The sequence below is a fragment of the Amblyomma mixtum genome, chromosome 10 (assembly GCF_055824585.1).
Source record: "Amblyomma mixtum isolate Tamu chromosome 10, ASM5582458v1, whole genome shotgun sequence".
Taxonomy (NCBI): domain Eukaryota; kingdom Metazoa; phylum Arthropoda; class Arachnida; order Ixodida; family Ixodidae; genus Amblyomma; species Amblyomma mixtum.
Window position 1 is genome coordinate 111,994,839 of NC_143021.1, and position 24,450 is coordinate 112,019,288.

The 24,450-nt window shown below is 45.9% G+C and overlaps 1 protein-coding gene across 5 annotated transcripts in view; it reads right to left on the bottom strand.

The window, feature by feature from the left end:
- Nucleotides 1-24,450, bottom strand: part of LOC149326691 (ryanodine receptor-like) — a 539,764-nt gene that overhangs the window by 156,488 nt on the left and 358,826 nt on the right. For all 5 annotated transcript variants that reach the window (XM_089562900.1, XM_089562898.1, XM_089562899.1 and 2 more), the window contains exons 76-80: nt 22,192-22,328; nt 17,460-17,595; nt 13,273-13,326; nt 7,004-7,119; nt 3,511-3,689 (exon numbers count right to left, since the gene is read on the bottom strand). In XM_089562900.1, coding sequence (XP_089419026.1) covers nt 3,511-3,689; nt 7,004-7,119; nt 13,273-13,326; nt 17,460-17,595; nt 22,192-22,328 — 622 coding nt within the window. The remainder of the gene's footprint in view (nt 1-3,510; nt 3,690-7,003; nt 7,120-13,272; nt 13,327-17,459; nt 17,596-22,191; nt 22,329-24,450) is intronic.

A 24,450-nucleotide genomic window follows, 5' to 3' on the forward strand; every position in this document is an offset into this window, starting at 1 on the left:
AAAATGAAAGCGTTACGAACACTTTTCTGGGAACACACACTTGAGGGTCAATCACCAGCGGTATTGTTTGACTGCAGTCTGTTCCTCTGACATGTAATGAACGTGATCCTGTGACGTGCGATGATCGTTTTGGGCCCCTTTATTAAGGAAAGCACAGTTCCTCTGTGGTACCATACATGGCAAAATTACTTCTGAATTACTTTCCCAGGTATCTCACAATATTATTAAATTACACTTTAAACTCTCAAAAAGTAATGCCATCACATTGGAGTTACTTCCCAGAAGTAATGAAAATTACATTTGAATTACTTTTCAGTTTCAACACAAAAGATGTTGCACATTGGTCATAGTTTCTACAAAATTTTCAGATTTCTTTGTTTGCAACGCCACTGAGCTTCAAAGTCAGCATTGGAAATTAGCCCCTTTTTGAAGTCCATTGAAGAGCCACTTTGCTGACAAAGATGATGTCAACTTAATCGCAAAATTTCTTCAATCAGAATTTCACTGTTCAATGCATAATATGGTCCCACCCTATTGATTTTGGAAGAATTTGTCGTCCGTGTAAACAGTGGTAGCGCATTGACTGCTTCTCCACACTCATCGTCCTGGAAATGCAATGGGGCGCAGACAAGCTGCCAGTTCTGCTGTTCACGCGTTGTGCTGTTGTGGACTAGTTGGTTAAACAATGCTCAAAAGGGAACAGCGCAAACACAGGACGGGCAGCACCAGTGTTGTACGTTCCTCTGTCCTGAGCTGTTTCCTCTTAAGTAATTCTAAGTAATTCTCACAGATATCATTACGGAGTGCTCCGCAGAAGTAGGTGGTGGGATGGTTCGACGGGATACCAGCAAGCTATCTCAGGAGACTAAAGATCTGATTAAGAAACGGCAAAGAATGAGGATGTCTAACTCCATAGACAGAATAGAACTAGTAGAACTGTCAGAGTTAATAAACAAGCGCAAGGTAGCCGACATCAGGAAGTTTAACATGGAACAAATTGAGAATGCTCTAAGGAGCGGAGGTAGCCTAAAAGCAGTGAAGAGGAAGCTAGGCATAGGTAAAAACCAGATGTATGCGATAAGGGACAAAGAGGGCAATGTCATAAGCAATATAGATAAGATAGTTAATGCAGCCGAAGAGTTTTATGCAAATCTATGCAGCAGCAATTGCAATCAGAATGTTACTGAGTGAGGCAGTAGAGCACAGCAATGGGGCAACATGCCAGTAACGAGGGAGGAAGTAAAGAAAGCCTTAGGAACAATGCAGAAATGGTAAGCAGCTGGTGAGGATCAGATAACAGCAGATTTGTTGAAGGATGGATTGTGCTCGAAAAACTAGCCACCCTGTATACGCAATGCCCTGTGACCTCGAGCGTACCTAGAGCTTGGAAAAACGCTAACATTATCTTAATTCGTAAGAACGGAGACGTCAAGGACTTGAAGAATTACAGACCCATCAGCTTATTGTCCGTTGCCTACAAGGTATTTACTAAGGTAATCGCTAATAGGATCAGGACAACCTTAGACTTCAATCAACCAAAGGACCAGGCAGGCTTTCATAAAGGATACTCAGCAATAGACCATATTCACGCTATCAATCAGGTGATAGAGAAATGCGCAGAAAGTAGCCAGCCCCTATATATTGATTAAGAAAAAGCATTCGAGTCAGTAGGAACTTCAGCAGTCATGCAGGCATTGTGGAATCAGGGTGTAGAAGAGTGTTATGTGAAAATATTGGAAGATATTTATAACGATTGCACAGCTACTATAGTTCTCCATAAAGTCAGCAATAAAATTCCAATAAGGAAAGGTGTCAGGCAGGGAGACACGATCTCGCCAATGCTCTTCACTGCCTGCTTACAGGAGGTATTCCTGAGCCTGAAATGGGAACAGTTGGCGATAAGAGTTAATATAGAATACCTGAGTAATCTGCGATTCGCTGATGACATTGACTGCCTAAGTCACTCAGGACATGAACTGCAAAGCATGATCAATCAGTTAGAGAGGCAGAGCAGAATGTGGGGCAAAAAATTAACATGCAGAAAACCAAAGTAATGTTCAACAGCCTAGCAAGGGATCTGCAGTTCACAATTGGTGGCGCGGTGCTGGAAGTAGTAAGAGAATATGTCTACTTAGGGCAGGTAGTGTCCGCAGATCCGGATCATGAGAGGGAAATAACTAGAAGAATAAGAATGGGGTGGAGCGCATATGGCAGGTTATCTCAGATCATGAATGGCAGTCTTACCAATATACCTCAACAGAAAAGACTCTGTTCTTATCAACCACAATGGGCACAATATACTAAGGAGTTTTTGTTTGTCTCTAGCCTCCATCGCTTGAGGCTGCTGCTCTCAGACAATACCCAACTAAATACTTTGCTGCTGCAGAGATTAACACTATGTGTCAGCAACGCGAACGATTACCACTTTCTCCTCTCTGTACTGCCTTTTAGCATGATTTATGAGGGTTTAACGTCCCAATGCGACTCAGGTTATGAGGGACGCCGTAGTGAAGGGCTCTGGAAATTTCGGCCACCTGGGGATCTTTAATGTGCACTGACATCGCACAGTACACAGGCCTCTAGCATTCCGGGGTCTAGCACCGGGGTCTAACCCGCATCTTTCAGGTCAGCAGCTGAGCGCCAAAACCGCTGAGCCACCGCAGCGGGACCTTTTAGCTTAGCCAAATATGCTTTGTAATGTCATAAAATTGAGTCTCAAGGAGTGAAACAGCTGACAGCCCGGTCACCCTCTCCAAATTTCAGCGACTCTGCTTTTACTAGGGGTGTGCCCACTGTGGAGATTCAAGCAGTTTCTTTCCGGTGTGTTACATCAGCACATAAGAATGAGTTTGTGACCATTGCTTCACTCATACCGCCTGTTCCGCATTTATCTGTCTGTGTCAGAAAAAATTCTCCTGCGCAAACTACTGGACTATATGGGCTCAAACGCCGACTACAAGGTAGATTATGATGGTCTTCGTCTTTCGATATAAAATTTAACATCTAAACTTGCCTGCATTTTCAGGAATCGACGAAAAACTGCATTCGGCTGCGGCAGAACTTTTCCTCCAGGCGAGCAAAGAAGCCATTTTGACAGGCTGCGCCATCTGGCGAGCGGTGAGGCAACTGATTTCACTTGGGGCGGGAATGCGCACCTTGCGTGGTTTCTTCGGATGTGCGTATCGTCTGCTCCTTGAAGTTCACACCGCTCGCCAGATGGCGCAGTCTTTCACACTGGCTTCTTTGCTCGCCTGTACAAAAAGTTCTGCTGCAGCTGAATGCAGTTTTTCGCCAATTCCTGAAAACGCAGGCAAGTTTAGATGTTAAATTACTTATCGAAAGACGAAGACCACCATAAGGTACCTTGTAGTCAGCGTTTTGAGCCCATATAGTTCAGTAGTTTGCGCAGCGGAATTTTTTCGTAACAGGGACAGATAAATACGGAACACGCGGTATAGCGCAGGCTGCTTGCTTCCCCCGGCCCCACTCTAGCCACGATGGGGAGCCCACCTCCTGGAGCTGGCTCTCTGCCTGGGAGGTGTCGTCGGTGCTGGACTTGAGGTAGCTGCGCATGCACTCCTCCTTGTGGAAGACCGCGTCTGCGCACTGCCGGACCTTCTCCATCAGGGGCAGCACAGGGTCCCGCAGGAGCTCCTCCGACGAGTTGATCACAATCTGGCCCGCATGGCCTGCGTTGTTGTCATTCATTTATGTACTCGTGCAACACTGCAAGCCAATGAGGCCCCAAGCAGGAGTGGGGAATCATACAGTGGACCATCATTACACAATGCCAAATGTAGAGATTGACACGCAATGAAAAAAAAAAGCAAAAAGGAAGAAATACACAAAACAAACTGTGACACTGAGCAACAAAGGTTAACAGTCAAAAGCTCGTTCCATTGCAGAGAGCATATTTTTTGAAGCAAATACATGAGATGGCAGATTATTCCAATCGGATATAGTCCCAGAAAAGGAAGAATATTTGAAGTTGTTTATGCAAGCGAATAACGGAGCCAGTTTATGAGTATGGTAATTACCGTATAAATGCGTGTAAGGGCCACACTTCTTTTTCCACATTCGAGGGACAATTTTTGGGGTGCGGCCCACACATGCGATGTGTGAAAAAAAAATTTTTTTTTTAAAGTAAAAACAGACCAATCAGGGAATCAGTGGCATTTATTCTGCGTTCAATCGTCACTTATCGTCACTCGCAGAGTACTTTGATTCCAAGCTAGTGCTGTGCTCTGGTGCACGCTCATGCCACAAGAAGTCGCGCAGCATGTCTGTTGTCAATGCATAGCCATTGTTCTGCACTTCCATCATACAGCAGAGCAGCTCTTATTCCAGTTCGGAAAACTCGCACGGCTTGCCTCGGACAGTGCGTTTTTTGCAGCCTGTGTTCCTCAGAGCATCCCTTTGGTTGCACCATCGTCGGACGCACTTCTCGGCCATGTCGAATTTCCTGCAGGCACATTTTCCGTATCCGAGAGCTAACACCCAGCCGTGTTGCTATTAAGGTGCTTGCCCACCGTGCTAAAACTGCAACGCTCGGCAGCAGCACACAAAAGCCGCAACTACGGTGAACTAACACACTACCACAATGCCCGTGCCTTTGGGAGCTGGAGCTGGTGATACTGATGACGATATAGATAGCGGGAGCTCGTGGCGGAGGAAAAAGTTGACAATGATGATGATGATAAACCACGGCCTCAGGAGCCATCCGTGGGCGGCACCTGGAAGCTCCTGTGCGCGTGCGTGGCCTCCACGATCAAGCACACCGCTGCTTGCAGCCGGAGCTGATCGCAAAGGCCAGGGCGTGTGCATTTCAAAGGCTATTCCCGTGTAGGTCATGGAAAGCTTCAGAGCAGCCCTTGCACGGATATTTAAAAAAAAATTATTTCCTTCGGGAAAACAGGGTGGGGCCAATACACGAGTGTGGCCCTTACGCATGTTTATACGGTAATGCCTTGTGACTCTAGGTGATAAAGGCTACAAGTATGTTGAAGGGTAAAGACAGGACTGACTGCAATAGAGTTTAATGAGGAATTTTAACAGTGCTACATTTCTCAAAGACTCTAAAGACTTGATGTTACTGATTCTCATTAACTCAGATGGGGAATCATGGTGACGGCAACGATTATATATGAAATGAACTGGTGACCTTTGTAAGCGTTCATGCTTGTGAATATCTTTCTTAGTGAAAAGATCCCAAACGTCGTAGGCGTATTGCAACCGAGATCTGATTAACGAGCTATAGGCCAGGAGCTTTACGTCGGAAGGGCAGTATTTGAGCTTGTGGCTTACTTGACTGAGCTTGCAGTGAGCAGAAGTGTAGATATTATCAATATGAGTGGACTAGATTACGTGGTTAGTAACTGTTACATTCAGATATTTGAAACAGTCAGTTTGAGATATCGGGGTTTGCTTGATTATGAATTGGTAAGGAAAAGAAGACTTTTTGTTGCTGATGGGCATGAGAACAGTTTTATCAGGGTCAAGTTTCATATCCCAGAGATCACACCAATTAGAAACAGCATTAAGACTTTCATTAACTATAAATTGATCATTTATGTCATTGGCAACCTTGAAGAGCAAGCAGTCATCTGCGAATAATAAAATGCAGGTGGTCAAGTCATTCACCTAAGTTAAGAAAAGTAGAGAATCTAGGACACTGCCCTGTGGAACATCCAAGTTTACAGAGAGAACGTCTATATAATAGCCTTCGAAATCAACGAACTGTTAGTGCATGTCTAGATATGTCGATATCCGCTTGACTACACTACCATGTAAACCCATCTTGTTAAGCTTGAATAATAGACTGGAATGTGTGACCCTGTCGAAAACTTTGCTAAAATCTAGGAATATAACATCTATTTGACTGCAAATATCGAGAACAGACAAAAAGGTATTAATCTTTGAAACCAGATGAGTGGTTGTCGACGGGCCTTTGTGAAACGCACGCTGGAGTTTCGTATCTAGGAAATCAGTTATGTAGTTTGAAATAATATGTTCCACGAGTTTGGATCATGCGCAGATGAGTGATATCAGGCGGTAGTTGGTTAACTGATTACAGTCCCCTTCCTCAAATACAGGCACAACAAGTCCAGTCAGTCGGGATGATGCCACTAGAAAAAAGATAAACGATAGCCGATGCTTCCACAGTGATGGCAAGCATCTGGACAGAAGGCACCTAATGCAATTGCCCCTTTCCTGTCTCCAGTGTAGTTTGTCCCTGCTTCTTAGCTTCTTACAGCGGTGGCTCTGAAACTGGGTTCCTTGGAGTGGAGTGTTTTTTGGGTGTCTCAAACACCGTGCCTTTCCTTTAAACATTTCATTCTGGAACTGACCCCAGTTGTAGCAGACTGGCCATGGTTGAAACTGGGCAGCCTTTTGACATGTTAGGTATGAAGGGACTGAAGACGAGCCACCTGGGCTGCTCAGTGTCTTTCAAAGTCATAAGAGAGTTCGTGAGCCCTCTGAACTCTGCTAAAAGAGGTTAACGCAAAATGCGACAAAAGATTGGTTTGGTTCATTGGGGGTTGGCATCCCAGAGTGACTCAGGCTATGAGGGACGCTGTAGTGAAGGGCTCCGGAAATTTCGACCACCTGGGGTTCTTTAACGTGCACTGACATATTGCACAGTACTATCGCGCTCAATATGAGTTGCAACGTGCGGTCATCGACCGGGGCTCGTTCCATGGTGTGCCTCCTCCAAACAGTCGCTCGGAATTCTGGGAGAAACTTTTTCCTGAGCGGGGGTGCTGTTGTTTCCTGGAACAGCAGTTTCTCCCAGAATTCCGAGCCACTGTTTGGAGGAGGCACACCACGGAACGAGCCCCGGTTGATGACCGCGTGTTGCAACTCATATTGAGCGCGATAGTACATGGGCCTCTAGAATTCCGCCTCCGGCCGGGACCAAACCCGCATCTTTCGCGCAAGCAGCCGAGCACCGTAACCCCTGAGCCACCGCAGCAGGGTAAATGCAACCAAAGAGTTGATGCACCTGCAATAGTGATCATCCAAGGGGAGCCCTCAGTGTTGACTGTCTTCCGCAGGAGGTTCAAGATGTTCTTCAAAAGGCTGGTCAGGTGATCACTGGTGACCATGGTAACGTGGTTCCTAGGGAAGATGAAGCACATGTAAAACACAAAGGGCTCACAAAAGCAGTGGGGCTTCAGACACAAAGGTATCAATGCCACTGAAATGCCAGGCACAATAATCGCATAGTTATTACAAAATCTCTTGACAAAGAACAATTAAAGGCCTGTAATTGTAAATGTGCTATTCACACTGAATCAAGACAGCTTCGCAGCCCAGTCCATACAGTGGAACCTCGATTATACGACGTTCAGGGGACCGCGCGAAACCGTCGTATAATCCGGGTGTTGTATAATCGAAAATCAAGCTTGATATTTTTTAACGTCTGAACTTCATCGTCATCTTTTTTTTTTTTTTTCGGAACACAAATGCAGCACATTTTTGCCGGCAGAGGGCTAGTCTTCAACAAACAAGATAAAATGGCCGTTGAGGCTGCTGTGAGCAGCTGGGCAGCGGCTCGCGGGGTTTTCTTGATAGGTGGAAAGATTAAGGCACACCGGTTATCGACTGGCTAAAGTTTCCCTACCGTATTTACTCGATTCTAAGCACCCCCTTTTTCTCACGATCGCGATGCCCAAAGTGAGAGGGGGTGCTTAGATTCGAAAAATCTAAACTGACCCCCCCCCCCGGCCCCTCTTTTCGCGGCGAAATCTCGATGAAACGGGCGCGAGAAAAAACATTTTATTTAGGAAACATTCAAAAGAAAAATAGCTGCAGACAGTTCTGTGCTGCCATCTGTCTTGTAGTGTCGGAACGCAGCAACACAAAAAGTGCCGTGGACGCCGCTGTCCTCGCTTCGGCGAGCGCGGCCTCGCCCGCTTATCTGTTTTTTTAGCAGCGTCCACTCCAGCGGACGCATTTGTTGCTGGGACCGGCGTCTTATCTTTTCTCTTTATCTTTCCTCTGATCTGTTAACTCTCCTCTATCTGCACTTGGCAGCGGTGGTGGCTTGGCTCGAGCCAGTAGGCAGGCCTGTGCAATTTCCTTTTCATCCTTCTCTCAGTCACAACAACAACAACGCGGAGACCGCGCCTCCTCGGGACTCCGACTGCACAGGCTCGACAAAAAAGAGAGCAAGTGCACTTGGCGGCCTCGGCAACGCTTTCTTCCGCGCAAAAAAGGGGGTGCTTAGATTAGAGGAAAAGTGAGTATTCTCGGAATGATGGCTCCTCTTGTGCGCCTCCCCCTGCTGACTCGGTTGGCCCCTGGCCCTTCTGCCGTAAATGGGTAAATCACCTCTTATCATAAACGGAAACAATGTGGATGGGAAGGCAATTCAAATCACATCAAGGTAAAAAAAGAATAAAAAATTGCCAACGATTACATTATTTCCTAAGGCTAAATTTGAGCACAGCTCATCAGCTGTTTCAGCTTTTCGATAGATTGAGGCAAACAATGCGAGCAAAACATGTATGTACAATTACACACAGCTTTTTTATTTTTCACACATATTCCTTCTTCAAGAAACACTCCACTAACAGTAAAGTTGCACTTGAGAGAGATTACAGTACAAAAGAATTACAGTGGAACCTCGATTATACGACGTTCAGGGGACCGCGCGAAACCGTCGTATAATCCGGGTGTTGTATAATCGAAAATCAAGCTTGATATTTTTTAACGTCTGAACTTCATCGTCATCTTTTTTTTTTTTTTTCGGAACACAAATGCAGCACATTTTTGCCGGCAGAGGGCTAGTCTTCAACAAACAAGATAAAATGGCCGTTGAGGCTGCTGTGAGCAGCTGGGCAGCGGCTCGCGGGGTTTTCTTGATAGGTGGAAAGATTAAGGCACACCGGTTATCGACTGGCTAAAGTTTCCCTACCGTATTTACTCGATTCTAAGCACCCCCTTTTTCTCACGATCGCGATGCCCAAAGTGAGAGGGGGTGCTTAGATTCGAAAAATCTAAACTGACCCCCCCCCCCCCGGCCCCTCTTTTCGCGGCGAAATCTCGATGAAACGGGCGCGAGAAAAAACATTTTATTTAGGAAACATTCAAAAGAAAAATAGCTGCAGACAGTTCTGTGCTGCCATCTGTCTTGTAGTGTCGGAACGCAGCAACACAAAAAGTGCCGTGGACGCCGCTGTCCTCGCTTCGGCGAGCGCGGCCTTGCCCGCTTATCTGTTTTTTTAGCAGCGTCCACTCCAGCGGACGCATTTGTTGCTGGGACCGGCGTCTTATCTTTTCTCTTTATCTTTCCTCTGATCTGTTAACTCTCCTCTATCTGCACTTGGCAGCGGTGGTGGCTTGGCTCGAGCCAGTAGGCAGGCCTGTGCAATTTCCTTTTCATCCTTCTCTCAGTCACAACAACAACAACGCGCAGGCCGCGCCTCCTCGGGACTCCGACTGCACAGGCCCGACAAAAAAGAGAGCAAGTGCACTTGGCGGCCTCGGCAACGCTTTCTTCCGCGCAAAAAAGGGGGTGCTTAGATTAGAGGAAAAGTGAGTATTCTCGGAATGATGGCTCCTCTTGTGCGCCTCCCCCTGCTGACTCGGTTGGCCCCTGGCCCTTCTGCCGTAAATGGGTAAATCACCTCTTATCATAAACGGAAACAATGTGGATGGGAAGGCAATTCAAATCACATCAAGGTAAAAAAAGAATAAAAAATTGCCAACGATTACATTATTTCCTAAGGCTAAATTTGAGCACAGCTCATCAGCTGTTTCAGCTTTTCGATAGATTGAGGCAAACAATGCGAGCAAAACATGTATGTACAATTACACACAGCTTTTTTATTTTTCACACATATTCCTTCTTCAAGAAACACTCCACTAACAGTAAAGTTGCACTTGAGAGAGATTACAGTACAAAAGAATTACAGTGGAACCTCGATTATACGACGTTCAGGGGACCGCGCGAAACCGTCGTATAATCCGGGTGTTGTATAATCGAAAATCAAGCTTGATATTTTTTAACGTCTGAACTTCATCGTCATCTTTTTTTTTTTTTTTTTCGGAACACAAATGCAGCACATTTTTGCCGGCAGAGGGCTAGTCTTCAACAAACAAGATAAAATGGCCGTTGAGGCTGCTGTGAGCAGCTGGGCAGCGGCTCGCGGGGTTTTCTTGATAGGTGGAAAGATTAAGGCACACCGGTTATCGACTGGCTAAAGTTTCCCTACCGTATTTACTCGATTCTAAGCACCCCCTTTTTCTCACGATCGCGATGCCCAAAGTGAGAGGGGGTGCTTAGATTCGAAAAATCTAAACTGACCCCCCCCCCCCCCCCCGGCCCCTCTTTTCGCGGCGAAATCTCGATGAAACGGGCGCGAGAAAAAACATTTTATTTAGGAAACATTCAAAAGAAAAATAGCTGCAGACAGTTCTGTGCTGCCATCTGTCTTGTAGTGTCGGAACGCAGCAACACAAAAAGTGCCGTGGACGCCGCTGTCCTCGCTTCGGCGAGCGCGGCCTCGCCCGCTTATCTGTTTTTTTAGCAGCGTCCACTCCAGCGGACGCATTTGTTGCTGGGACCGGCGTCTTATCTTTTCTCTTTATCTTTCCTCTGATCTGTTAACTCTCCTCTATCTGCACTTGGCAGCGGTGGTGGCTTGGCTCGAGCCAGTAGGCAGGCCTGTGCAATTTCCTTTTCATCCTTCTCTCAGTCACAACAACAACAACGCGGAGACCGCGCCTCCTCGGGACTCCGACTGCACAGGCTCGACAAAAAAGAGAGCAAGTGCACTTGGCGGCCTCGGCAACGCTTTCTTCCGCGCAAAAAAGGGGGTGCTTAGATTCGCATGCAAAGTTTTTTTTTCAGAAATTTTTTTCCGAAAATAGGGGGGGGTGCTTAGATTCGGGGGGTGCTTAGAATCGCAAAAATACAGTACATCCCGGCCTGCGTTTGCTGACGACCTTTTTTGACGGACGGTATGAGCCAGATGTCGTACGAAGCGGGGTCCTTCTAAAATTTGCGTCATATAACCGAGGTTTTTAATGCATTGTCTCTATAGGGGTTTTGCCGGGAGCGCACAAATGCGTCGTAAAATGCGGGTCGTCGCATGACCGGTGGACGTATAATCGAGGTTCCACTGTATTTAACATTTCTGGACACCAGTGAGACCTATAATACTGCAGCAATATTTGTGATGCCAGAAAATTTTATACACAATATTTACTCCCGTAATGTACCCTACCCCCGCTTTTGTCTTTGAGAATTTACTTCTTTTTTCACCTGGGTTAAAAACACCCGATCTTCAGGGTCAGTGTTCAGCATGTTCATATTCATGATTCGCTGGCACTGTTGATTATCACAAAATTGTTAGGTTACGCCGTGATACAGCGAACACAGTTCGAGGCAAACAATGCTAAATGTTGGCGACAAGAGCATGGATGACATGGGGACACAGTTTGTCAACCACGTGTTTTTGCTGATGATGAATGATTACAATTACAACTACTCTATCTGAAATGTAACTACTACTGTGGTCAACTACAGACCCAGAAAAGTAACTAAACAACTGCAGAAAAACAATCCATTGATATTGTGGTACCTGCCTTCCCACTTTTATTGCCATAACAGAAATTTACTCAAACTACAATGAACTACTACGGCTTAATTGCTTAATATTTTGTTACACATTCTTAACTTTCAACAGGAGGCTGTTTTTTGCAGTTGCTGTCGCTAACTTTACTACGTTTCCTCATGAAGAGATGAGCAGTTGCACTGAACACTCTTTCAATGTACGTGCTAAAGGGGAGTGTGGTACTACAACATATGAGCAAAACCGTGATCTGAGCTAGTTGATACATCTTCACAACTTCACCAGCGCTGCGACGAGTAACAAAGACAGAGAAGGAAGGACAGGGACAAGCGCTACTAACAACTGAAAGTTTATTTGAAAAAACACAGATTATATGCACACAGCTGACAACCCAAAGCGCCTGAGCTTCCTGCAAAAAGCACGCAAAAGAAAGTTACAAATCTAGATACGAAATTTCACGCTCATGTAAGTTTACAGATGGTGCGCTAACGCACATGTCGCTGTTCTTGTGAATGTGATAGGCTTCACACAACTCCCTAGTCAGCTGATCTTGATGTCTAAACTTAATCTGAAATTGAAATTTCGTATCTAGATTCATAACTTTCTTTTGCGTGCTTTTTTGCGGGAAGCGCAGATGCTTCGGGTTGTCAGTTGTGAGTATATAACCTGTGTTTTTTCAAATAAACTTTCAGTTGTTAGTAGCGCTTGTCCCTGTCCTTCCTTCTCTGTCTTTGTCCCTCGTTGCAGCGCTGGTGAAGTTGTGAAGTGTGTATAACGTATGAACACCATGCACAGCAGCTCCTAGTTGCACACACATGCTGACCACTAGGGTCTGCATACCAGACAGCTTGTACCACACAATAGAGGGTGACCTGTTCATGAGGAGCTAGTTGTCTTTCAGTTCACTTAACTGCCACTGCCGCCACAAACGCTGCCTGCTAATGTCCCTTTGCGCCCGTGTTTACCCGGGTCTGGTTGATTGTGGTAGGCTGTGGGCACAAGCTTCACATGTTTTAATCCTGTGGGCTGCGGCCAACATGCTCTGGACGTGTGGAAGAGCTTGCAGCATTCTTAAAACAGCTGCGCGGAATGTGAATTTCTGCAGCTCACTTCCGCACTACAAGCCAAACGCCCGTACAATAGTTCAAACTTTTTTTTTTCACGAGTTTCTCTGCCTGTCCTGCCCAACCGGCAGCTGAATAAGATATCTTGAGAGGCAGACAGTGAATGAAACATCCATGAGGCACAAGGCTTGCACGAGGGTTCCTCACAGAGGAAGGATTTGAATGCACATGCTACTTTTCCCAGCTGTGCACTCACGAAAGCCAAGCACTAGGCTGGGCCGTGGCTTGTATCCATTTGAAGGCTCCGGTGGATACCAGGCAGTGGCAGTCCTAAGGGGGGGGGGGGGGGGGGGGGGGGGGGGCAGTTGTCTCCCCCCCTCCAAAAGCCTTCACACATCTTCCCGAACGTCCATTTTTGGGCTCCCATAGAAAGAGAGGTGATTTTTGATGTAGACTGGAAAGATTTTTCGATATACCCAACATGTAGTTCGTTATAAAAAATACATTTTACACGCGTAATGCTAGAACTTCTGAGTGTTGAATATAAAGCATAATTCACTCTATTTGAGTTCGTTATATTCGGGTTTGACTGTATCCTTCCCCATTCATATCTTGCATTTACTTACCCTGATGTGGGGTTCACGTTGTCCGGTCCTTGGCTCCACCAGAAGGGAAGATAACTGGGAAAAATAGAAAACACACAAGGAATTACAGCAATACCACCAGCTAACCTGTGTGCTCCTTGCTGATATCAATTTTTCACTCCTTTAGTGGGTCAAATCTGAATGTCACTAGCAGAAACGAATACCACTTCCCATTTCTGCACCAAAGTTAAAGTACGCTTGCAAAGCAGTTTGTAAATATATTTGTGAGGGCTGAAGAGCGGCCCTGTTGGTAACACATCTTTACAGAACAGCATGGCAACAAACGCAGACAAAGAAGGAGTACGACGACACAAGTGCCAACTTCCAACAGTTTATGGAAAGCGCATCAGGAACATATGAGTGCAGCCTAACAACACAAACGAAAACAACCATTGTCATAGGTTTAAAACCACGAACGCGAGATTGCCGTATTTTCCGGTGTATAAGACGCGGTTTTTTTTTTTAAAAAAATCTTGCTGGTGCGTCTTATACAAGGGTGCATCTTAGATGCGAATTTTCCGTTTTTTTTTTTTTGCGAGTTCAGAAGTTACTCAGGTTCATGTTCAAGCTTTTTTCACCGAAAAAATATTGCTACCAATAAAGCGGTTGTAACATGGTTAATACTTCAATACGGAGACCGCCGTGCGCAACTTTTTTAGGTGAACTTTATCATGAAACGGCGGGGTTGACCACTTCCGGGATCTTAAACACGCAGCTGTTTCGGAGGCCCCAAGCAAAGGTAATGTGAAATGCTAAAAGATGGCGACAGTAGCACTTCTTGCCATTGTCAAGACAAGCCAAGAGAAGCCGATGTTTTTTTTAGTCACCCTTTGCAAGTACGTAGTGCGAAGAGAATGCTTCAGACGTGTTGCTTTTTCGATAGCGCATCCGAAGATGAAGACTGAAGGTTTTATGTAAAAATAAATTGTTATGGACATAAAGAGAGTTCTTTCGCTTTTTTTTCTTTTGTGCTAAAACGTGGGCTGGTATGGCGTGAGTGTTGCCTTTTTCGATCACTTAGCGTTGCTTAAGAACTTCTCACACGTACGGTGCATTTTGCGATGGTCGCATAAGCATGTTTAATTAAGCCTCACTAGCCTAACTAGGTAAATTGGGGTGCGTCTTATATACCAATTTTTTCAATGACAGCCTGCATATATGGCAGGTGCGTCTTATACAAGGGTGCGTCTTGTACACCGGAAAATACGGTATTGAAGCTGTTCAAATCACAAAAAATTAAAATCACTGTGTTAGTAGACCTTCAGTTGCTCTTAACAAGGAAGAGCTCGTGATTTTAAACGCATCATAACTATGACAATGGCCATTTTTGTTTGTGTTTTTAGGCTGCACTTACATATACCTGGCACGCTTTCCAATAAACTGTTGAGTAGTCTTTTTCCATGTCATTTGCCATGCTGTTCTGTAAAGATGCTGTTATACTCCTTCAAAGGAAATGAATACCACTTTCCATTCCAGCACCGCAATTAAAGTACGCCTGAAAAGCAGAGTGTTATTATATTCCTTCAAAGGCAAGTCACATCCTGTGCACAAGTCACATAAAGGTGCGCAAGTAATGAAATTCAAATTTGAATACAATAACAACTTTTCAACAAACTCAACACTGCTTTGGTGATGAACACAAGTCCACTATATATATTAGGACGGAAAACTGGGCTAGTTGGAATAGATTCACGTTGAAAAAACCACCACAAAAAAAACAGGAACCAAAAGACTAGAGGGCAAACAGCACTGTGTTTGTCCTCTAGTCTATTGGTCCCTGTTTTTCGCGCTGTTTTTTTCAACATGAAACCACTGCATGTAGTCTTCCAAAGCCCTGAGTGTGGTGGTATTTGTTTACTGGCCTTTCCATTCCAGGGCTCATGTTATGTAAACTGTTTTCCTCATTTTCATGTGCCCATACATATATTAGGTTGGGGCAACCTATAAAGATTGAAAAACAATAAGCCCCTGCATGTGCCCATACAGACAGAGGAAAAAAAAAAAAATTGCTGGCGGTGTAGCATTGCATTGCTAAGCACCAAATATTGAGCAGGTTTTTTCAGGAGTTTTTCAGGAGGACACCAACGCCACCTACATGAAAGCAAGGACTGGAGTGTCCACTGAGCCAGTTGTGCACCTTTCCTTTTGTCAAAATGAGCATCTCTTTTTTGAAGACCAAGAAACAGCTAAAATTTTGTGCTTCTTATTCTGTTTCTTGCGTTGATTTAAAGTGCTAAAAGTTATTGTTCTTTGATAACAGTCATCATCGTAATATGACTTCTGTTCTGTTCTTTTGCCACATATTCAAGAAAACTTTGCGCAGAATGGCACAACACGGAGGGAGGAACACGTACACACACACGAGCGCAGACTTGCAGCTGTATTTTTGGAAATGATACATCGCCTTAAGAAGCAGAAAGGGCGCAAGCGTACGATAGCCAGTGCAACACAGTGCAACACGTGTGGGAGCACAATTTTTTTTACGATAATAACGACCAGGAACCAAATCAAAAACATATTTTCCCACCTAGAATGACCTAAGAAAAAAAATGAGCAAATAAAGAACCCTGGGAAATTTTGCGTTTTTCCAATACTAACTTGGAGGCTAAGGTAATCACACATCCAGTTTACTGAACATTATAACAGGCCCACTGAACTAACCGCTCGACTGCAGAGATGCAAAGCAAAAGCAAAACTATTCATTGCTGCCGCACCTAAGAAATGGGACATTCTGTGGCAGCAGTTTGCGGTGCTGCAAACAGCACCAACACTAGTCTGCATCTCTGCACATAGAGGGCGCCGTGGATAAATCATCATCATCATCAGCCTGACTACACCCACTGCAGGGCAAACGCCTCTCCAATGTCTCTCCAACTAACCCTGTCCTTTGTCAGTTGCGGCCCCCGTATCCCCGCAAACTTCTTAATCTCATCCGCCCACCTAACTTTCTGCCGTCCCCTGCTACATTTGCTTTCTCTTGGAATCCGCTCCGAGCGGTTGTCTTGCCTTCACATTACATGCCCTGCCCAAGCCCACTTCTTCCTCTTGATTTGACTGGGATGTCAATAACCCGTGTTTGTTCCCTCACCCACTCCACTCGCTTCTGATCTCTTAACGTTACACCTATCATTTTCCTTTCCATAGCTCGCTGCGTTGTCCTTAACTTAAGCTGAACCCTCTTTGTTAGCCTCCACGTTTCTGCCCCATAGAGGATAAATAAGGCAAGCAAAAAAATACAGGAAAAATACAGAAAAAAAGTGCAGGCCAACCAAACGTTCACATGTTCTCAAAATGGCTGGTGAGTTTCGCACAAAACGATTTGCGATTGTTACATGAACTATGTCGTTATGCAGGGCATTTCGATGCGTTATTTCATCAGGAAAAGAAGAACTGCTCATTGCTAAAATACGGTTCTTAATGCTGGCTATGGGGTGGCTGTGGCTGAGGTGACTGGAAGTTCGGATCGGTGGTTTCAGCAGGGGGTGTTTTGATGTCGAATGGTAGAAAAAACTGTGCAGTAGGCAAAGGCGTGAGATGATGCAGTGTGATTCAAGTGTGGGGAGGGAGTTAGAACGTTTGAGTGCAATGATGCTAATTTCTTTTGTGTATTCAGAAGCGATAAAACGGGTCGCGTGGTTTTGGATGGCCTCATGTTCGCCGGCAAGGTAGGCTTGAGAGGGATGCCAGATGGATGATGCAAATTCAAGTTTGGGACGAACAAATGTTAGGTAAGCAGGTTTTTTTTACTTCGGGAGATGCTGGCTTGAGGTTATGTCGGAGATAACATAAGACACGGGAGGCATCGGAACATATTCTCTGGACATGGTTCACCCGCGTTTGTTCCCTCACCCACTCCGCCCTCTTCCGATCTCTTAACGTTACACCTATCATTTTCCTTTCCATAGCTCGCTGCATTGTCCTTAACTTAAGCTGAACCCTCTTTGTTAGCCTCCACGTTTCTGCCCCATAGGTGAGTACCGGTGAAATACAGCTGTTGTATACTTTTCTCGTGGATACATAAACGGTGATTATCTCTCCTCCTTGCACTATTCTTTTGTGTTACGCTAACACTGACAATACTGCAGAACTGGCAAATGTGCCCTTGACTGCAGTAAAAAAAAATGAAGTGAACAAGCTTGTGCCAGCACACACACCAATGGATATGTTACCTGCACAACATGGGGATCATGACGTCGATGATGAAGGGCTGCTCCGTGTATTTTCCGCTGCCAATCACAAACTTCTCCACCTGCCCCATGAGATCGTCCAGCGTCGGCATGCTCGACTCCAGCGTGGCCATCACAGCTGCAGCAATCAACAAGTGAGATAACTTAGCAGATGCGCACATAAGTGCCAAAAAACTATTAACAATATTACGAAATATGTTGTCGCTTGAAGCTAATTGATTAGAAATGCAGAAGAAAAACAACCACCTGCCGCCGGTGGGATCCGAACCCACGACCTCCGAATTACGCGTCCGGTGCTCTACCTCTGAGCTACGGCGACGGCTGTCAAACCTTCTGCTTTCGGGGGTATTTATGTTTACAAATAACCTAACCTTGAGAGTGTTCATCAGCGCCACCCACGTTCGTAAGCGGCGGACGAGGAACATCCTGAGTTACCGCTGGTGTGACGTGGAACGCCATCTAACGGCGAGGGTGGAAGCAGTGTGAGAACCCTCTTATGCTTCCTATGGCGTCAAGGCTGCCAGAACCGAGGCCCTCGCTAAGCAATTAAGCAAAGAAGGGAAGGGGAATGAGGGGCTCGTTATAAATATGAGAGAAGCCAACAGCCACAGAAACCAAGGAGCACAGGGGATTTTTTTTTAATTAATTCATTTTTTTGTGGTGTTGATCAAGTAAGAATATTACGGAATATGTTGTCGCTTGAAGCTAATTGATTAGAAATGCAGAAGAAAAACAACCACCTGCCGCCGGTGGGATCCGAACCCACAACCTCCGAATTACGCGTCCAGTGCTCTACCTCTGAGCTACGGTGACGGCTGTCAAACCTTCTGCTTTCGGGGGTATTTATGTTTACAAATAACCTAACCTTGAGAGTGTTCATCAGCGCCACCCACGTTCGTAAGCGGCGGACGTGGAACGTCCTGAGTTACCGCTGGTGTGACGTGGAACGCCATCTAACGGCGAGGGTGGAAGCTGTGTGAGAACCCTCTTATGCTTCCTATGGCGTCAAGGCTGCCAGAACCGAGGCCCTCGCTAAGCAATTAAGCAAAGAAGGGAAGGGGAATGAGGGGCTCGTTATAAATATGAGAGAAGCCAACAGCCACAGAAACCAAGGAGCACAGGGGATTTTTTTTAATTAATTAATTTTTCTGTGGTGTTGATCAAGTAAGAATATTACGGAATATGTTGTCGCTGGAAGCTAATTGATTAGAAATGCAGAAGAAAAACAACCACCTGCCGCCGGTGGGATCCGAACCCACGACCTCCGAATTACGCGTCCAGTGCTCTACCTCTGAGCTACGGCGACGGCTGTCAAACCTTCTGCTTTCGGGGGTATTTATGTTTACAAATAACCTAACCTTGAGAGTGTTCATCAGCGCCACCCACGTTCGTAAGCGGCGGACGTGGAACGTCCTGAGTTACCGCTGGTGTGACGTGGAACGCCATCTAACGGCGAGGGTGGAAGCTGTGTGAGAACCCTCTTATGCTTCCTATGGCGTCAAGGCTGCCAGAACCGAGGCCCTCGCTAAGCAATTAAGCAAAGAAGGGAAGGGGAATGAGGGGCTCGTTATAAATATGAGAGAAGCCAACAGCCACAGAAACCAAGGAGCACAGGGGATTTTTTTTAATTAATTCATTTTTGTGTGGTGTTGATCAAGTAAGAATATTACGGAATATGTTGTCGCTTGAAGCTAATTGATTAGAAATGCAGAAGAAAAACAACCACCTGCCGCCGGTGGGATCCGAACCCACGACCTCCGAATTACGCGTCCGGTGCTCTACCTCTGAGCTACGGCGACGGCTGTCAAACCTTCTGCTTTCGGGGGTATTTATGTTTACAAATAACCTAACCTTGAGAGTGTTCATCAGCGCCACCCACGTTCGTAAGCGGCGGACGTGGAACGTCCTGAGTTACCGCTGGTGTGACGTGGAACGCCATCTAACGGCGAGGGTGGAAGCTGTGTAAGAACCCTCTTATGCTTCCTATGGCGTCAAGGCTGCCAGAACCGAGGCCCTCGCTAAGCAATTAAGCAAAGAAGGGAAGGGGAATGAGGGGCTCGTTATAAATATGAGAGAAGCCAACAGCCACAGAAACCAAGGAGCACAGGGGATTTTTTTTTAATTCATTCATTTTTTTGTGGTGTTGATCAAGTAAGAATATTACGGAATATGTTGTCGCTTGAAGCTAATTGATTAGAAATGCAGAAGAAAAACAACCACCTGCCGCCGGTGGGATCCGAACCCACGACCTCCGAATTACGCGTCCGGTGCTCTACCTCTGAGCTACGGCGACGGCTGTCAAACCTTCTGCTTTCGGGGGTATTTATGTTTACAAATAACCTAACCTTGAGAGTGTTCATCAGCGCCACCCACGTTCGTAAGCGGCGGACGTGGAACGTCCTGAGTTACCGCTGGTGTGACGTGGAACGCCATCTAACGGCGAGGGTGGAAGCTGTGTGAGAACCCTCTTATGCTTCCTATGGCGTCAAGGCTGCCAGAACCGAGGCCCTCGCTAAGCAATTAAGCAAAGAAGGGAAGGGGAATGAGGGGCTCGTTATAAATATGAGAGAAGCCAACAGCCACAGAAACCAAGGAGCACAGGGGATTTTTTTTAATTAATTCATTTTTTTGTGGTGTTGATCAAGTAAGAATCAAGTAAGAAAAAAAAATGAATTAGGCATCTGCAATTGGCTTTGGGCAAAAAGTTTTTCCTCAAGTAGAGAAAATTTTTGATCACAAAGATGTAGAATGGCATACTTACATGCCCTGCTGTTGTGGCCAACTTTGGTCAAGAATAAATTAGGATACTGTATAACAAGAATACGTATGTGAAATATTTTGAAGTGAAACTATGAGCCTGTGCCTTGTCGCTTTTGTCTGTTCATAAAGTTTAGTTTTTTGTTTCTTAAAATTCATCAAACTTGGCCCATGAAATTTTTGTTCGCTATGCAACGAACGTGCCAGAGCCGCCATAATTATAGAATTTGTTCTACTCATCTACCAAGCTAAAGAAGTTCATTATGACATGTTTTATGCATAACTGGATACAGTCACACAAATTTCGAAAAAGCATCATCATCAGCCTGACTATGCCCACTGCAGGGTCCTGTATGACTGAAAGCGAAATCCAAATATACTCTGATCTCACAGGAATAAACAAGAGCTTGTACATTCTACCTCCACATTTCATTTCTGAACGCCGCGATCATAACTTGAAAGTTCTTGTACCGCGATGTCGAACTGATGTGTTTCGTAATTCTTTTTTTCCTCATACTTCTTCACATTGGAATAGGCTTCCCAAGAGCATAGAACAATGTAAAACGGATAAACAATTTCAGTCTTTCCTGGCGGCCAATCTGTCGTAGAGGCTTTCCACCCTTTCAAAACTTGTTTTCTCGGACTGACATTTCAGTGATGTGTTCTTTTTATTTTAGACAAATATGCCTTATTGTTTATTTTCAATATTGGTGACATGCTCGTTTTAGGTATATGTTTACTGTTATTGTCCCCCCTGCTGTAATGCCCCTGGGCGCTGCAGGTACTTGTATAAATAAAATGGATGCATAAGTGATACCATTTTAGTGCACTAGCCCTAAAACCCCCCATCTCAAATTTTGCCATTGTCTGAAAGCATCCTGCCAGCAGGCTCTATGGCCTACTTACTATGCAAAACACGCTAGGCGAGTGGGCTTCCACCCCGTGGCAGTGCAAACAGATCAGCTTTGCTGGCATTAGAAAACTCTGTCATTCCCGCAGGTGAACAACCCGCATGCCTAACTTCCAGTATCCCGTCCTCCATCTCTTCCATCATCTTCCATCTGTGCTAAATGGATCCAGGACACAATGTTATCACACTGCACTCTTAAACAGAGCCTCGAACTGAAATAAAAATCAAAGCACGAGTACACCTAATTCACACTTGGCCTAACCATGCTAAACTGGCCATCAATTTTTAAATATTTTTATTGCGAAAGCACTTCTAGCTGGACTTCTCAGCTTTCTGTGCATGTGTGAAGCCTGGTCAAGTGAAACTAACACCACCAACAAGTAATCAGAGAACAGCAGCATGTGGGATGCCCAGCAGAAACACAGAAACCAACAAAGAATGACAGCAGGGGACACCCCAATCACACTGTGTCCACCTACACACAAACTGAGGTAGCTATGAGCCTTCCCTTTTCTCAAAATCAGGCAAGACTTGTTGGCTTTTGAGAAAAGGAAAGGGGCATAACTGGGTCAGTGGACACCCCTCAGGTACACTTTGAGGCATCCACGTTTTTTGTTTTTTTTTTTTGCTAAACCATCAGCCATTATTTTTTGCACTGTCCACATACTCTGCTGTATGTCAATGTCTACCCCTTCACACCTGGGCTCTGCAGAGAAGCCACCAAGGCAGGTGAGTGATAGTGAACATGAAAAAATGGCGGTGGCTTAGCTTGGTTAAGCCCGGTAATTGCGAAAGCAATATCCATAGCTACGCCGAGGGTCAGCTGGTAGTGTAGATGGTGGTGGTGCTTGTGGTTAGACTTGTAGTGATGCATCGGTTATACAATCCATTCCAATCCAATCCAATGCAATCCAATCCAATATGCTAATTTGGTAGCTACCGGTCTCGCTACGCGACCGGCTGAAAGTGCAACTAGTATTGCTTTCGCAATAAAAACCACACCAGAAATCCCTGCTAGCACAGTGCAAGGGAGTGCTGGCCACGCACCCTGGGCTTCGAGCGAGTGCTCCTGGGCCTTGCCGTGGATGCAGTATGGGTTGTGCTTGTTGTGCGCAGGCTCCAGGAATGCGACGGGGAAAGTGGCTGCAAAGGCACCCAGGCAGTTGCCATACGCTGGCCGGTGGCTGTGGGAAGGAGAAGCACACAATCAGAGGGCACTGCACTGCACAGCACTGTTGAAGCAACACTGAAGACGAGCCGGTCCGCGTTGACCACATTTCAGTGAAAATAAGCTACTTTTAAATGAAAACAGAGCTTTCACAAGATGCAAAAGCCTCTTCTGTTGTGCCTATGCTGGGGGGAAGCAGGGCATCAGCACTCACAAAGCAACCATATGTACAAGAGTGTAAGTTGGCCTCCGTCGCAAGCCAACCATGAAATATTGGCAAGGTAAAGGTAACAAACAAACAAACAAGATCCCTTCAAATGCACATCAACAAAAAAAGGTCATAGACCTAAAGCAGCAACTGTGTGTCTATTGGGTCAAGTGAATACCGATCATGAGATCGTGTGAATGTCCATCACTGGGTGTTTCCCCACCTACTTTCCTCATCTCACAGTGTGCTGTCCTCGGACCCTGCTCAAAGTTATTATGGCCTATTAATTATGGCTTCTTTATGCTCCTGAAAATGCTTCCGTTGCAGGAACACTTTCCAGGTGCTCTGTCTCGTCTGCTCCAAAAAAGCACTCGTTTTGTCCACGCTGCACTCTCGCTGCAGCTTAAATTTCTCCTAACTGTCCGCTGCCAAGAGGAGTTTCTTTTGCTCAAAAACAGCCGTGAAGTGATCTGCTACATCAGAGGCATCAGCTACGTGTCACGCCAGCGCCACACTGAAAGATGGCCCAGCAATAATACTGGTGGAGGTGGTGGAGTTTTAAATCTGGCGTGCTTGTAAAAACCATCGGCTCAGACTCGAATGAAAAAGAGAGAGGGTTTATTGACGGGAAAGGCAGAGAGGTCGGCCTGAAGAATGAATATCTGGCCTCCTACTCCGCACTGGGGAAGGGGAAAAAAGAGAGGGTCACGATGGGGGATGATGATGATGACGATGGGAGGAGGCAGATGGAAAAAGACAAGGCACACTTGCCAACATTACAAACGCCCGTATCGCTTGAAAAGCGTGAGTGCGCTCCCGTTGCCTGTAAAGTTTTTGAACTATCTGGCCAAGTGCCGAGGATCAAGTCCTCCGAGAGGGGCCTGGTGTCAGAAGACTGCAAAATGAATGCTAGTGTGAGTATTTATTGTGTCACCAGTCATGGCCATGGTAAATGAGGCAGTGCTCTTCGACATGCGAGTCGAAAAAAAACAGTCGAAGAGAACAGGCACCACCCAGCAAACCAGAAACCTCTCAGAGACGTCTATAGCTGGACGTCTCTGAGAGGTTTTTGGTTTGCTAGGATGCATGGCTGGTACTATCAAGAGCAATATGAGCAAGAATGCGGGAGCGCGTAGTAAATGGCCTCAAACCCTCCCTGTGGTGCCACACGGCAGCCGATTTCACCAACCAAGTGGAGAGGGTTCACCCGTTGGCCATTCTGCCTGCACCCCCTGCCGCAAGCATCTTTCTGCAAACGTGGAACATTGCGTCGGCACCTGAACGTGATAACGCTTAATCATCGTAGGGTTTGGCAATGTGCCTCATGCATTTATAAAGGAAGGTGCTTTTTTACATCATCATTTTTGCTTTTGCTTGCAGTGACTGATTGGGATACTTGTGACCATCCCTTTTTTCAGACGACAATTTTTTTGCTATTCTGGGCGAAGACCAGCTGCCATTTTGCTCCAGCGACAGACAGAAAGCTCCTTTTTCCATTCCAAGGCCAACGATGGCTGGGGTGCCCATCAGCAAGCGGAAGACCATTGTGGAAATGTCTCTGAAAGGCCACCCTCAGCGATTTATGTATTTCTTCTGTGACAGGACGGCCGTTGTGCACAGTAAACAGGATTGTCCAAGCATGTCGAACCGAAGAACAGCTGGAAGATGCACCGCGCGACAGCCGACCACATTGCACCACCCAAGCCGAGGATCTTAGCGTAATTGGCGCTGTTAGCAACAATCAATTTCAGACTGTGAAGGACATCCGCAGTGCTCTTGACCTTGGCCATGTGAGTGGCACCACAGTGCGACGAAGACTTAGAGAATCCAGACTGCGAAGTCGTATTGCCACCCAGGAACCACTGTACACGACAGCTAACAAAACAGCTCGGCTCAAGTTTGCCATGGACCACCGTGGCTGACGGTGAAC